The sequence below is a fragment of the Balaenoptera physalus genome, assembly GCF_965194825.1.
Source record: "Balaenoptera physalus genome assembly, chromosome: 11".
In the NCBI taxonomy this organism is placed as follows: domain Eukaryota; kingdom Metazoa; phylum Chordata; class Mammalia; order Artiodactyla; family Balaenopteridae; genus Balaenoptera; species Balaenoptera physalus.
In genome coordinates this window covers 67,462,394-67,478,804 of record NC_138896.1, presented here as the reverse complement: position 1 = coordinate 67,478,804, position 16,411 = coordinate 67,462,394, and the positions used below count along the sequence as shown (strand labels likewise).

General features: G+C 42.7%; 1 protein-coding gene across 7 annotated transcripts in view; it reads right to left on the bottom strand.

Annotated features, from left to right (window-relative positions):
* Positions 1 to 16,411, bottom strand: part of SCN11A (sodium voltage-gated channel alpha subunit 11) — a 155,457-nt gene that overhangs the window by 62,393 nt on the left and 76,653 nt on the right. For all 7 annotated transcript variants that reach the window (XM_082413722.1, XM_082413719.1, XM_082413723.1 and 4 more), the window contains 7 exons: positions 14,247 to 14,376; positions 12,982 to 13,220; positions 9,058 to 9,243; positions 6,398 to 6,766; positions 4,317 to 4,748; positions 1,666 to 1,785; positions 787 to 901 (listed from right to left, as the gene is read on the bottom strand). In XM_082413722.1, the coding sequence (XP_082269848.1) occupies positions 787 to 901; positions 1,666 to 1,785; positions 4,317 to 4,748; positions 6,398 to 6,766; positions 9,058 to 9,243; positions 12,982 to 13,220; positions 14,247 to 14,376 (1,591 nt within the window). The remainder of the gene's footprint in view (positions 1 to 786; positions 902 to 1,665; positions 1,786 to 4,316; positions 4,749 to 6,397; positions 6,767 to 9,057; positions 9,244 to 12,981; positions 13,221 to 14,246; positions 14,377 to 16,411) is intronic.

The window sequence follows — 16,411 nt, the reverse complement described above, 5'->3', positions numbered from 1 at the left end:
CTCTCTGGTGCCTCTGACCCCACAGAGGGCTCCAGTACTTCCCTGCTCATTTGGCAGAAGCTCTAGGGTTAGTACATGGATTTCCTTCCAGTATAGTCTAGATGCCCTTTAAACTGCTGTTTTCTTGCTGCATCCCAAGGTGGGTGAGTCTGTGCTCTGGCCCAGCAGCAATATTACTTCCTACTGTAGGTCACTAAGTTGGGGGTGGGATTCCCATGGATACCATGTCTCCGTCTTTCCTACCCGTTTCTATGTGGTCTTTCTATGTGCAGTAGCTGTTCAATCAACCCTCAGGTCTTTTTCAGGAGGAACTGCTCTATAAGTAGGTGTAGAGTTGGTGTGTCCATGGAAGGAGGTGAGCTCAGGGTCTTCCTACGCCACCATCTTGGACCCCTGCTCCCAGAGAAAAATCTTGAGAGATGAGTTGAGGGCCTGGCAAGGGCTCTAGTCAACCCCAGACTTACGGTCAAGTTCTCTTGGTCTATGACCTCTAGTACATCCTGACAATTGATGTACTGGGAACTCTACCAAGTGGCAAAAATACTGGCCCAGTGGGCTTTCTAGGAAAGTTTTCTAGATTTTCTACCCTGGTAGTTGGGCTGTACAAGTTGACCCCACCTAAATCAAGAATTTCCTGAAATGGTCCCAAGAATCCAGGGAAGACTCTTCACTTTTGTCTCCAGTAGAAGTAGAAAGAAGGCATCTAACAAAACCATAGATCTTCAAAGAATTACAGAATCCCATCGAAATATTCCATGAACTGAATGTAGGAATACTGCCACTTACCTTTGGGCAAACATCTCTCTGGTTCCTTTTTGGGAACCATTTCAAGTACCCGCCTAAAGGGATCCTGTGGACCAGTGGTGCTACATTCTGAGAGCACACTCGTAGCATCAGACTTCTGTACATCAGAACAAAGGAAAGGGGGAATCACTTTCCAACACCTTCTGTCACCATGGTTAATACCTAATACCTTATTTTATGACTTTTTATGCATGAAACTAGCTAGGCAAAGGTATGAGGGGTGTCTAGAAAGTATACCTCTTGTTGCGTTCTTTCCTAAATGTTCTGACCAGCCCTGACTTCAGGAAAGAATTCTCTAACTGCTCTCCATTGGCTGATGAAAGATAAGGCACATGAAGACACAGTACCTCAACCTTTTCCTCCCTCCAAATCTTACCTCTGATCTGCTGACTAACTCCAAATATGGAAGCCAGGTGATGAGAAGGATGCTACTTTACTGAGACTGAAATCGTCAGCTACCTCAACTCCCAGAATAATAGGCCTAGAACAGTGGTTCTCGTTGATTTTACCCTCCAGGAGACATTTTGGCAATGTCATTGATTTTACCCTTTAGGAGACATTTTGGCAACGTCTAAAGACATTTTTTATTTTTACAGTGGGGGGATGCTATGGGCATCTAGTGGGTAGAGGCCAGAGTACTGCTGAACACCCTACAATACACAGAATAGTCCACATAACACAGAATTATCCTGTCCCAAATGTCATAGTGGAGAGGTTGAGAAACCCTGGCCTAGACATTTGCTTAAGATCTAATTCTGGCAGTTTGCTTTGTACTAATCTTGATATTTTTCCACAGTGGCTATCTTGGAGGAGGTGTATGGATGAGCCATGTTTCTTCTGGGAACACCCTGGGAAAATTACCTTTCGGGGATTCTGTATCGACAGATAAGGATCATCTTCAGAGAATATGTCCATTTCCACACTCTGAGCTCCTGGACTGGTGGGCTCCTTGGTCTTCTGATGGAGTTCACTGGCCTGACACTGAGAAACCCCAAGTAGAATTAATATTCCTCCTGGACATCTCACTTGAGATGAAACAAGTTTGAATTCTATTTGGTTTTCTGTTTGTCATGAAAATTATTACATTATTAACCTTTTCCGTTTTACTTTTGAAAACTGATCCTGGAAAAACTCAACATAAAATAATTCTGGAACACTACTATAGGAAACAGATAACAAAACTTACTCATAAGTAATATAATCAAAACAATACGGTTTGGATACAAAATTCACCAAATAATTAAGAGGTGAAACTTACCGTAGCCTTTCAATTCAATGGCAAAATAATAAATTGTTTAATAAATGGTACTGGCATAATTAGTTATCCCTGAAAAAATATTACAATGTCAGAATATAGTAAAAATTAAAATCCATAATCATTTGATGTTCTGATGTAAAAATAGATGAATAAAAATATTAGAAGAATAACTTGGAAAATAATTTTTTACTCTGTTTGGTACAGAGGGTTGGCTTAGCAAAATAGGTAACTGAAAGACATAAAGAAAATATGAAAATATATCACAACATAAAAATAAAAAATAAATTTTGTCCTATGACCTGCAGCTAAATCCAAGAAGGATATGCAAAGTCACACCTTAAGTGAAGGTTTCATCCTAAAATCTATGTGAGGGTTCCTGTGAATCTGACACTGTAAGGTCATGATTTAAGAACACTTCTCCCCTTTGAACATATACACACAATAAACAGGTACACATTATCTATGGACCAGACACAGAACAAAAATATAAAGTAATAACAATTTAAAGCATGTAGCAGGTAATGGTGAATAAAAGTGCCCCGTGTGAGGAAGGAAACCACAGTTATGTCCAAAGCTTGAAACTGTGGGCTGGGTTGAAGTTCTTGCACTTAAGAGAGAAAGTCAAAAGAAGCTGTGGTTTTGTGACCACCTAGAGGGGTGGGATAGGGAGGGTGGGAGAGAGGGAGACACAAGAGGGAAGAGATATGGGGATATATGTATATATATAGCTGATTCACTTTGTTATAAAGCAGAAACTAACACACCATTGTAAAGTAATTATACTCCAATAAAGATGTTAAAAATAAATAAATAAATAAATAAAAGAAGCTGTGGCCAATGTTTGGGATTACAATTATACAAAGCTGCATACCTAGAGAGGAAGGAGGAAGCACAGCCTCAGAAACAAGACCTGGGCAAAGGGAGCCACTGGTTCAGTGACTGGATCTGCAAAATGCCCAGTATCACTATTAGACAAGAATCCCAAGTTGGCAATACAAGACTTAGTTCTGAAATGGATCCCCTAGGAGGGTCAATTAAAGATACCACAGAACTTAGACTGCAAAGAGAGGGACAGATCCTCCCACAAAGATGAGCTTTCAAATTCACACTCCAAAATGTATGAGGAGACAAACATAAAACCAGTAGCCCTCAAAAATTAGCTACAGGGAGGTGAATTTACTTGAGAAAAAAAAAGAAATTAGTATAGTAATCTGAAAGCATCATTAAAATTAACAAGTTTAGAATTTAATTTAAAAAAGATATACAGAATTTCGCTTCCTGGATGGTAAAGTAAGAAGCTCTGCAGACATGCTCCACAGGAAAATTAACATAAGTGGTGGAAAATATTCATAAAAAAATCATTTAAGTTTCTGGAAATTGTCCTAAGGGCATACAGCAAATGAAGAAATATTTACTAAAAAAATCTACACATTTCAGTAATAACAGCAGGAGTCTATGTCACTTGAGCCATGCATGACCTGCTCTCTTCCTTCCCACCCCCAGCTCAGTTTGACAGAAGCTCCACTCTAGGCAGATGTGACCAAGAAGATGGGGCTCCCTTTACCCTCAGCTCCCAATCAAGAGATATGTATCTCACCAGAAGGTGCAGGTCACCAACTTTTCTCATCTCCTCCAACTCTGAGTTGAAGAGGCTAAATTTCTGGTGAATGTGGCCAAGACATTGGATTTCCTTGTTCAATTCAGTTTCTACTCATAGGACAGAGACTCTATTCCAGGTTCAAAAGCTTGAGAATACTGGGGCCCTGATCACCCTTACTCCAGCTAGTTTGCAGGGCAGAGGTTCCATGCAGGAAGAGGGAGGCTGAGAGATGAGAGACTACTGTCCCTCCGAGTACTAGGGGTAGCAGCTATGGCTAAGTGATCCTTCCCAGGGTGGTAGGCAATTCATAAGAAACAAAATCTCTTTTTGTGCTATTCACTTCACCTTCCACACTCCCTTTCTCACCTTTCAGCCAATTCAAACTCTATACTTCTTCTTTTAGGGCTCAACCAAAGGCACTTGATTCCCCTGTTGCCCCAGCCCACTCTGATCGTGCTCCCCTCTGAACTCCTCTGACACCTCCCACCTGTGCCACATGTGCAGGACCATGATTAGAACCAGCCCCGGATGTGCAGCCGCCACATTTTATACCCTTATCATCTCTGCATAGTGCTCAGAACAGGGCAGGCAACCAGTGCCCCATGGCAACTCTAGCTTTGTACAACCTCTAAGTTAATGTGTGAACCTTCATACCTGTTTTCCAGCCTCAGGTTGTGTGACAGGCTGTGCCTTATCTTCACCGGGGGATTCAGCATCATCTTCTTCCTCTGCTAGTGGGGCCAACCAAGTCCGATCATGCCCGACACTCAAGGTCTTTGGTGTGGAAGTCAGTACACCAAACTCCTCCCAGGTCTCTGGGCCCTTTCTCATCTCTGTGACCAGGGGAATGACACCTTTGCTCTCTGCCTCAGGGCCTTCTGTCACCTCTTTTTGCTTTGGTAAATGTTGTCTCCTGCACCACTTGGTACAAAAATGCTCAAGAGTATATATCACAAAACAAAAAGCCCGGCAGAACCGGTCCAGGGCTAACTGGACTTTGGTTTTCCTGACTTCTCCTTCCAAGTGTCCATCTCTCTCCTCATTGCTGAAGGAATTGAGCAGCAAGGCAATAAAGAGGTTGAGTACCTGGGAAGGGGCAAAGGGAGGGGGGACATAAGGAGAATGAAAAATTTAGCAAAGGAAAGAATACAGTAGGTTTCCACAACAACTTTTCCCCAAGACCCAAAACAAAATCAAATGAGAGTTCTATGTCCTTCTGCCTCCCAAGAAAGTTCATCTATAAAATAAATAAAAGGAGAGAAGACTGAGGAAGTAATAGGGACATCAAGATAAGACAAAAGAAAAATTGAAGTTAAAGGGTGCAGACAGCCATATCCAGTCTGTCTGTGTGTAAGCAGCACGTATTGTAGACCCTGGCCAGTGTAAGGCTGAACGGTGAAACCATGTGGCAAAATCAAAAGTGGATATTCCTTGGGGATCAGCCAGAATCATGAGGTTGGACTTTTTCTGGAATTGCCCACAGGGATATGGGTCTGATGTCTAAGACTGCTGTGCTATGAGGTCCTCTCCTGTCTGCACAATTTGAGAGATGGTATACTTGTGCAGGCTTTTTAAAATCTCTTTTGTTGTGGCTCTTGCCAGCTCAAACATATACAGCTCTCTGGGAGAAGTGTCTTGTGGGTGTTAACGGGTCTAGTCACTCTTCCTCAGCTTCACCAGGAGAATTCCCAAGTCTGGATCTTTGCTCAAGCTCTCCTCTATTTGCTAAGTCCTCTTTACCTCTTAAGTGCCCTTCTCCAGTACTGTGTCTCCCACAAAGCCTTTCTTAGTGCTCCCTTCCCACTCCCTTGGGTGATACCCTGCCCTTCTGATCTTTCGTATGTCTTACTGTCTATCAACATCACTTATTAGGTATTTAGGATAGTTAATTTTATTTCTATGTGGATTGTTAATTATATTTGCATGATAGCCCCAACTCAATTCTGAAGATCTTATGCTCAGGTATCCCTGTCTGTCTCCTGTCTCTTCATACCCTCACTGGTGTACACCTAATTAGCCTCTCCATAAATAGCCATGTTTCCAGCTGCAAGTAACAGACTCAGGGCAGCTTACACAATAAGAAAATGTCACATGACAAGATATTTGAAACGTTTTAAACAGGGGACCAATCATGACCCGACAATAGGTTGGTTCCACCTTCCCTCTATCTTCCTCAGTGCTTACTTTGTCTTAGTTTAGTTCTTCTCATGGTTGCATAATGTTTGCAGTTCTACCAAGAGTCACGGTCATAAAAGGTCCAGAGGAAGTAAAAGGACCACTTTTTTTCCTCATCCCTCCTTCCTCCCCTCCTTCTTCTCCTCTCCCCTCCTCCTTCTCTCCCCCTTCCTCCTCCTCCTCCTCTTCCTCCTCCTCCTTCTTCTTCTTTTAAACAACAAGAAACCTTCCTCAGTGGACATCTCTTTACATCTATTGAACAAATTAAGTCAAAAACCCCTACCTCGGCCAATCAATGGCGATTTGAATAACCACCTGGAGTAGGATAGACATTGGGACATCTTTATGAGCACTACGTGACAAGGTTTTCTTTCATGCTTACCGTACTGTCTTCAAACAAAATTCAAATGCACATTTTAAAATATTATATAACATTACATTTATAATACTATACTTAGAGTAACAATTTTCACTAGTGAAGTGTTACAAAAGAAGCCAATGCATTTGTTTAGTCCATGTATTTAATACAATGACAACAACAACAAAACTAAGACACTCACCACGAGTTTTCCTATCACCATGATCAACAGAAACACAATAATGCACAGTGCTTGGTTAGCTTCTTGCATACATTCCCACATGTTTTCGATCCATTCCCCACAGAGGATGCGGAATACCACCAGAAAGGAGTGGTAGAAATCCCCCATGTGCCAGCGTCGTAAACATGGGACGGCAGGATCATGGGACTTTGAATTACTCTTTATGCAATTGAATTTAGAGCCAAAAAGCTGCATGCCAACTACTGAGAAAATAAAGACCACAATGGCCAAGACCACAGTCAGGTTTCCAAGGGCTCCAACGGAATGGCCAATTATCTTAAGCAGTGTGTTTAAAGTTGGCCAGGATTTGGCTAACTTGAAGACCCTCAGCTGTAAAAACAGACAATAAACAAAAATGGAAGAAAAGCCAGTTAAGAACAAATTCCATCTGCTCAGCTATAATTTAAATGACATGTTCCCAAACCACAGCATTTACAACTTTCAAAAATCTTTTCAAAGCCAGATCCATCCTAAACATGGTCACCAACTCCATGTCCCAACCTATAGTCACCTGTATCTACTTTTTGTTTTAAAAATGGAATATTTTGGTCTAATATTTTAAATGATAAAGACTTTGGGATCATGATGGTGGAATTGAGCATACATGTTTATTAAATATAATGAATGTATTGGAACCCTATATAATATACCAAGGGTCAAAAACTCTGGCCCCAGGGCCCATCCATCCCATTGCCTGCTTTTATATGGCCTGAGAGGTAAGAATGTTTTTTACATCTTTAAATGGTTGGAAATAATTTTTTAAAATATTTCATTACACATGAAAATTGCATGAAGTTCAAATTTCCATGTCCATAAATAAAGTTTTATTGGAACACAGCCACGCACATGCATTCTCTACTGTCTACAGCTACTTTCGTGCTACGATAGCAAAAGCTGAGTGGTTTTGACAGAGACCATATGGCCTGTAAGGCTGAAAATATTTACCATCTGGCCTTTTACAGATAAAGTTTGCTAACTCCTGTATTATACATTTGAGGTCACAGGTTTGAATCTAAACTTCATAACGATGACAAGAGTAACATGATGTTTTGTACCTAGGAGAGAAAAGGCAATCAGCCAGTCAAGACACACTCTCTTTTTCCACGAGAAATTTTCTCCATGGAAACTTACAGACCTTATAGGAGACAACAACCTTAGAAACAACACAGCAACTAGTTTCATAGATTATTTCTTATATTAACTTTCAACGTAAACCAGTGGTTTCACTCCAACGTACAATCCTGTTAAGTATCAACTGTTTGCGGGGTGGGGAGATACTGCAGGTCAGTAAGACTTATATCACAAGAGAAGGACCACCACTGTCTACTTAGAGGGGAGCTGAGGGCATCTCAGGGAGAAACTGTGGTTCTGTTCTTATCCACAGGCAATGCCACAGAGCTCCTTGCCTCACAGCATGGCTGTAATAAGCCTAAACAATAGTAAAGCAAATGTAATTTTGCTCACCCAAGCACCAATAAAACTTTAGGGAGCAGCCTAATAACATCTGACTTTAAGCAGTGTGATTTTCTAACATATGCCAAGTATAAAATGTATGCTTAAGTAACTGAATCAAATGTCTTATTCTACAGGCTTAGAAATCCTATCCATGCCAAAAAAAAAGTAAATCTCTGAAAAGGGACAAGAGGTAACCTTTTGTGGTTTCCCTATTCCCCTCCCACATGTGATTTCTCTGTGATTTCTGTCCATACCTCTTGTGGGGTCTCTCACACTCCACTATGCCTCATGGTCATTTCTGGGCCTGTCTTGTATCTTCCCTAGACTGCAAACTCCTTGAAGGCAGTGCTTTCCTCACCTTTGAGCCTTCCCTCATGTACATATCAGGTGCTCGGCAAAGGTTGCCAGGATGCCTCCAATGGTTCGTGGATGGAGGGCAAAGACTACAGAAAAGGAATGTGGTACTGGCAGCAATGAGGAGGGACCCTGTGAGATAACACCTGCAGGCAGCACCCGACCCCCGTCATGGGCTCTGTAGTCTACACCCCCTTGGTGAGCCCAGCTGTGAGGATGCCTGGCTCAGAGCTCTGTGGGGGAAGAGATCATTGGAGGGGTTGTACACGAAGCAAGGAGCAGAGTCCTGATACCAGAAGACACAATTTTGAATCTGGTTGCCTGAAGGATCATCTTGTGGAGAGAGAGGGAGGAAAGTAGGGGTTCACCTGAGAGAAGACCCCTTGGGACTCACAAAGGTATTAAAGACCTGGGTGGGAGGGGGAGTGCAGTTTTGGTTCTCAGGTTAAGGTAAGATGGTAAAGTTTAATCCAAACTAGCTACTGAACTCACTCAAGACTCTTCAATCCTGTCAGATAAGTTATTCAGTATGGGACTTCCCTGGTGGAGCAGTGGATAAGACTCCACGCTCCCAATGCAGGGGGCCCAGGTTCAATCCCTGGTCAAGGAACTAGATCCCACACATACATGCCACAACTAAGAGTTCACATGCCACAACTAAGGAGCCCGCCTGCTGCAACTAAGGAGCCCACCTGCCGCAACTAAGACCTGGTGCAACCAAATAAATAAATAAATAAACAGCGAGCTGGTTAAACTGGATTATCATCCTGACAGCCTCTTAAAAAAAAAAAGAAGGAAAGAAAGTGCCTTACCACTCTTAAGGAACGAAGTGATATACAACTTTGTTTTCCTGGACACATACTATTTATTATCACCTCTGCAAAGCTCAGAAGAGCAACAATGCTGTCAAAAATGTTCCAGCCTCGACGAAAGTAGTGGTAGGGATCCAGCGCAATGATTTTTAGGCACATTTCAGCCATGAAAATGCCAGTGAAAACCTACAGCGAGACAAAGAAAAATGAGAAAAGGAAGCTACCTCTTCTTGGAGATACACTTTTAAGAATGGTCCAAGGGAATTACAGAGGTTACAAAGAAATAAAATGTATTCTCATGCTTGATACAATATGCCCTGCAATCCACAAAAAAGAAACGTTTACCACTGTAGTATGAACCTCACTCTACATTTGCCCCTCTCTCTGCCCTCCTCCACGGCCTCCACTCCAGTGTCACCAAGCTAAGAGACATCAGGATGGAGAATAAATATTATTTTCCATTCTGTTAAAAATTAAAGCAAAGTTGGCTTCTTGGTAGATGGCAGAGTAATACGAAGTGTCAAGCAATTCCTCCTCTGAATTCTCTTTAAGATACTAATAACTCCGAAGTGGGGGGAGTACACAACAGCTCTGAAAACTAAAGATAAATATCATTCATAAACCAGAATGCAGGAGGAGTTCACCTAACCATTCAATCTCAACACCTTGATAAGAAAAAAAAAAAAAATTAAATTAAAAGGGTCCAGAGCAGAGAACTGAAGAACACTACCAGGCACAGAAAAATGTCTTTGAGCAACCTGATATAGAGGATAAACCCTAGATTGGTTATGGTTGAAAGGAAGATTAGCGAGTCAGAATATAATCCTAAAGACTCACTAGAATGCAGGGCGCATCATTCCAGAACAAAATATCAAAGAATTAAAAGGAGGGGCAAGAGCTTAAAAAGCACTAAACTATGTCTTTTCCAAGGGAAAAATAATTCTCTGTCTTTAACAATTAGATAAATACAGGCTTAAGAAATTTGCAAAATGTAGCATAGTAGCCAAATTCAAAACTAAATCTATCTTCTATTCTTTGCAGAAGATAAAGCAAAGCATTCCTTCATAGCCAATAGCACTTTCTCTATCACACACATACACACATTAAATAGAAATGAGAAAAACAATAGTATGAAAATAATACAGTAATATGAAAAGGGTTAAAGTCTTTTAAAATGTCCGTTTTAAAACGGACAGGGGTCCCCAACCTCCGGGCCGCAGACCAGTACCGGTCTGTGGCCTGTTAGGAACCAGGCAGGAGGTGAGCGGCAGGCGAGCCAGCGAAGCTTCATCTGCCGCTCCCCATCGCTCGCACTACCACCTGAACCATCTCCCCCCTCCACAGTCCGTGGAAAAACTGTCTTCCACGAAACCGGTCCCTGGTGCCAAAAAGGTTGGGGACCGTTGTGTTATAAGACTCTCCTCTTTAGTTCTGGAAACAACAAAAACAACCCCTAAATGATCAAATTTCCTTCTTAAAAAGTAACAGGTGATCTATTTTTATAAATAAGTCATTGACTTACTATTTATAAAATACATCCCTAAAATAAAATGACACGAGTTAAAATAAAAGGATAGGCATAAATAAACACAGAATAGGCAAATAAAAAGAAATCAAGGGTGGCAAAGAAAAATCAAAGCTTATACCTATCTTTTCCCTTTAAACATTGCTGCCTATCCCTGCCCAGTGCCATAACCAGCGCCTAAAAGCAGGCAGTGTTGCGCGTTCCAGTTAATTGTGCTGGACTGATCTCCATCCCCTTTTGACCCACTCTTCCTCCTCCCGTCTCCTTCAAGTTTTAGGTGTCTGAGCCCAACAGCATCCCTAGATGCTTTGAGACCATTGGTTTTGCAATCCAATTCAATTGCTATTTATGACTTCTTGGGAGCTCAATGTACTCCCTTGATTCAAGCAATTCTGAAGACTAGAGAGTCCATTTCTAAGTCTAGTCCACAGAACTCCACAGGCCAGCTTAATCCTGGTCCACCCATCAGATGGGAGAGGTCTGAATGTGCTCTTTCAAGCTCAGGGCTCCAAGGTCTCCCTGCACCACCATCATGGGGGCACAAGAGATGAGGTGGCTGCCCCTTTTTTTGCATGTCTAGGGAATGGGGCACATGGAATAGATGCACAGGCTACATAACCAGCTCTGCATGTTTCCCTTCAATTTTCAGGACCCAGGGTCCAGCTGCTGCCTGTGTTCTCAGACACCAGCAACGTCCCTCTGCTCCTTCTGCCTCTGGGAGAGAGTGAAGAAGAATGTCACTTAATTTGCCAGCTTCCAACTGTAAAATGCAACTTCACCTCAGCACCCCGGATGCCTGGTCAGTGGCAAATGTGAGAGGCGGGCTTTGGCTATTTCCCACAGTTGGACCAGCAGATGAAGTGATGGACAGACCACCTTTGCAATTGGGAAGCCCTGTCCAGGCAGATGACTCTGGGTTCTTTGAGTATTCTCTGGAATTTACCCAATAACTCCATCTACCAGGAGATGCTGAAAGATGGGTCCTGCTAACTCTGTGAAGGTAGGGACTGTGGCCCTGAGGGCACAGCATTCTGCCTCCAAGTGAAACTAAACCATCAGGCCATTCGGGGACACCTCAACAGGAGAGAGCTAAACACCCTGGCCTGGAGCCCAGAAGATGCCAGCCTGTTAGAAGGTATTCTGTGTGTTAGCTTTATTGTGCAACATGGAATCTAATCTGACCTATGCACACCCACAGGGCACTTCTTCCCAAAGGCAGTATGGGAAAAGGAACTTAAATGCAGACTGTCTGTAAGGAGATCCACCCTGCTCTTATACTGCAGTTCCCTGCTCTTCCTGCACATGGGATGTGGAACCAAGGGTGACAGGCACCTGTCTACAGTTCTACACCATCCTAAACCTGATGCATGGAAGCAGCTCTGTGGACCAACTCCTGATTCAATACGTACTGTGGGTTCTTGTCAAAGTGAAAAAAAAAGGAAAATTTAAAAATACCTACATACATACATACTGCCTGGAAATACTCTGCAATGCTAAAAATGATCATCTTTGCTAGTAAGACCATAGGAAATGAGTTTCTTCTTTGTATTTCCCTTCTTTGTATTTTTATTTATTTTTAAAATTAAAAATACATGCATTGCTTTTTAAATTAGAAAAATAACATAAAACTGTAAGAAGAAAAGGCTAGACATTCTGGTAAGATTTTTAGCTAATTAACTCATTAGCAAAATAGGGTAGAACATTCACTAGGTACTTACTTATTATTTCTGATATTTGGGAAACTAATTTTCCCTTGGGCCTTCTGCAGGAGCTATGAATTAAAGTGAACAGTTCTTGAAAAATCTGCTCCCCTATCTTAATGTTCCCAATTTAACTGAGAATAGCTTCATCCAATAACAAACACACTGAAGCAGGCTCAAGTCTGGAACCCCACGCCCACCCCACCCCACAAGCCTCTCACACCTACTCCTGGGAAAGAACCTCCTACAGCTTCCAGGCTCTGACTCACCTTTCCAGGGAAAATAACACTTAGTAACGGCAGTCACACTGTTTTGTGACAAATGATGTCATCAATATCACTGGGGACCATGGTACTCATTACCATGGGTCTCTGGATATGGTTAATGTTTTCTTGATTATCCAAAATAGTTGACCTTTTAAGATGTCTACTTGCTTCTGCCTTACCACTGAATGACTCTTTAGTCATCCATTAGATGACTAAAGAAACACCTCAACGTACTAGAGGGCGAACAGGGGCCCATGGAAAATTACTGAAATGGGTAAAAATAAAATCCTAACGGTCATCTTTTCCCTCTTACTCCACCTAAGAGGACCAAAGACCTATGTTAGGTTAGGCCACTCACAAAATGTTTAGACTTTGAAAGAGTTATAATTCAAAGTTTGAAATATGTTTTATATTTTTAAAAGCCTAGAGTTACCAAATTCCCTGTGTACAACATATTCTCAAAACTCTGGTCCATTTTGTAATGCTCCATGGCCAAGAAGAGAGTGTTGATTATGATGCAGATGGTGATGGCCAGCTCAGTAAAGGGGTCAGTCATCATGGTTCTCAGGGCCTTCTTAATGCACAGCCACCGGGGGCTACAGTCCCACACGAGGTATTTGGATGCCAGGTTTTCCCCGCATGGGAGGCAAGGTTCCTGTGATTTTTCTTGTTCTGGAGAAGGAGAATTGAAAGAGCACTTGAAGAGTTAGATCTGAGCCAGTCTGGCTGTTCTTTGCCTGTGTGCATTCCTTCCTCCCTCTTCCCTAGCATCTCCTGTGCTACAACATGATCAGTCAAGAAGGGTACTGACGCATAGCTAGGAAGGTTTCCCACACTCAACTTCCATGTGATATAGTCAAGTACTTCAAGTCTTTATACTTACATTGAGCATCTGGGAGCAGGGCTGCACTGTGAGAGATACAGATGGGGAAGTCAACACTGACTGGCTATGAACCCATGAGACAGACAGACACAAGCCCAAGTTATGTTCACTCAAGGAAGACCATGGTGACGGCTGTACCAGAGCACAGGAAGCTACCAGGGCTCAGGGGAAGGGGAGATATTCAGGCAGGGGCATCTATAAGCACTGAAACAAAAGGCATGCTATCAGTTGGTTGAATTCAGGCCAGAAAGCAGCTGCACCCTGATTTCCACACAATTTCAAGGCCTCATGAGATGATGCAATAGGCTCAAAAGTGCTAAGAACCCATTTAATCCCTTTCTTGCTGGGACTTGAGTCCTGCCCTTGAACACGAACCCCTCAGTTTGGTCCCTGTTGCCTCCTGTTAATCAGGTCCATCAGATGGTTCCAGCCTGCATACGCAAGTCTTCCTCTATTATTCATGCCAGATTCCTATTCTAACTTCAATGACAACTGTAACCTCCTGGAAACTTCTATGTCTTCTCTTCTTTGGCTGGCTATCATTGTCACTGAAACTTCCTGTGACTGCCTGGCTTGAACGAGAAGCCCTGTTGATGCACTTGGTCCCACCACTACCCAAGTGGCAGCTCAGGGTGGGCCCACAAGGAAGGCCTGCTTCTTCCAAGCCATTTTGCTCACATGCTCCAAAGAAGCATGGGGAGTCACTCTGCAGGAAGTACAGTGGGTTGCAGAGGGCTTCTGGGGGGCTAGAGAGAGGGAGAAGGGAAGGACATCGTTGAAGTTAGGCTCCCCCTTGGTCTTGGAACAGAACTTACCGTGCATGGTGATGGTAAGGATGCTCACAGCGCTCAGCGCTCTCTGCCTTTGGAAGGGGTCTCCGTGCTCATCACAGTGGTCCACTGACAGATTCTGGGACAGTCGTTTGGTTTGTTCAAGTAGGTGTGGCTGTAAGAGAAGGCATGGTGGACCATCTAAGGGAAGGGGCGACCTCTCCTCAAAACCTGACAAACTTTGTTTCAATGCTACATGCAGCGAAGATGCTCAACTCACTTCAACTTCATGGCATGCCAAAGGTGAAGTTTTCTTAATTCACATTTAATAGATAAGAGAAATATGGTTTGAACATTCATATTTCTTATGTATGCCCATTTCTAGAGTCTAGAGTCATACCTACAGAAACATTTCTTTCTCCGTGTTTTATTCATTGTTGACAAAGAGCAAAAAATATTTTACAAAAACTAATGCACAATGGTTCAGGGTATGAAAGCAGTAAAAAGTGCGATTTAGAAACAATGTTTGTGAGGGGCAGAAGTGGTGTATAAATTTAGAAAGGTGGATTGAGGCCACATAGTGAAGTGCCTTGAGTGGCTGCCTAAATAGATTTTGAAATAGTCAGTAACTAAAAAGAACAGTCGAAATAAATATCACAAAATCCATATACTAAACTTCAAGCACTCAGGCTATGTCTAAGAGCTTACTGATTCTCACCTTATCTACAACTCTAAAGTATCTAGAGATTAAAGGACATAAACCTTCAGCTATCCAGAAAACTCAGGTATCCGTAATTACTTATTCCCCCAAAGTTCTGACCAACCATGGCCCCAGAGGGAACTATCCCTTTCTGAAAAGCTATTCTAAAGGGAGCCTGTAGTCTTTCTATAGCTATTTCCTATTCTAGTTAAAGGGAAAAGACACTTTATGTTAGGTGTCTGGGTCCTTGTCTATTGCTTTGTGAAATGAGGAAAAACTTGCAAAATATTAAAAAATATATGCAGTCTCTTGAATATGCTGTGATCTGACAGCAAAGAAGCCTCTAAATCATGAGATCTTGCCCTGTCACTCCATCAGAGAACTGCTCAGAGCAGTGGGTGAGGTCCGTGCATCTACTTCTACAAAGGCCCTTGAACTCCCTTTCCCCACCCCAGGCTCAGGCACACACACCCACCTCCTGCCTGCTTCATCCTCCCCCTACCTCAGTAAAGAGGCTCTAGCTATTATTCCCTGGCCTGTATCACCAACATCTTCCTCTCTTCTGACTTCTCTTCTCCAGAATTAAAACATGTTCAAACATCCCCCACCTTAAATGATAAGAATAAGCTTTCTTTTTCTACAGTACATTCTCTCATAGCTTCTTTTCTGCATATCTTACTGCCTACTCAGTAGCCTGACCGGAATGCCCCATAGGCACCTCAAAATTGGCACATGCAAAACTTGCTATCTTCCTCGCCCCCAGAACATGCTCTTTGCCCATCTCAGTAGATTACCCACCACCAAGTCGGCTACCCAAGCCATAAACCCCACCCTCTACATCTAGTCAATTGCCAAATCTTTTCCTCTGCAGATCACTGTAACCTGTTCATCTCTCTTCATCCTCACTGCCCTAACCATAGTTTAAGCCATTGTCACCTCTTACTTAGATCACTGCAACAACTTCTTAATTGGCTGCCTCCAGTCTCGCACTTCTCCAGTCCCCTCTCTTCAATGCATCCAGGATTTCCACAATGTAAATCTAGTCATATCACTCTTCTGCTTAAAACCTTTCCATACTGCTTACCACTTGCTCTCAGTGTAAAGAATGAACTCCTTAGCTTGGCTTCAAGGCCTTTTATGATGGTCCATATCTTACCACTAGAGCCTCTTGCCACCGCCCCCCCAACCTCATCTCACACACACATACGCGTGCACCCACACACACTTGCACATTTTCTACTGGGTCATATTCTGCTCTCCTTTGCTTCCAGGCCTATGCATGTGCTGTCCTATGTGTAGTGCTTCCTTCTTCCTTTTACCCGGTTAATTCATCCTTTCGGCTTACACACTGCTTCCTCTGGGAACTCTTTTCTGATCCACTGCTCTTTTCCCAGCCCCCACCAAGTCTGGGGTTGGTTGTCTGAAGCAGACGCTATTGTTGGCCCCATCCATATGTCCTCAGGCTTCCGTTGGCAACCCAAACACTTTTGCCCTAACACATAGCAAGTCA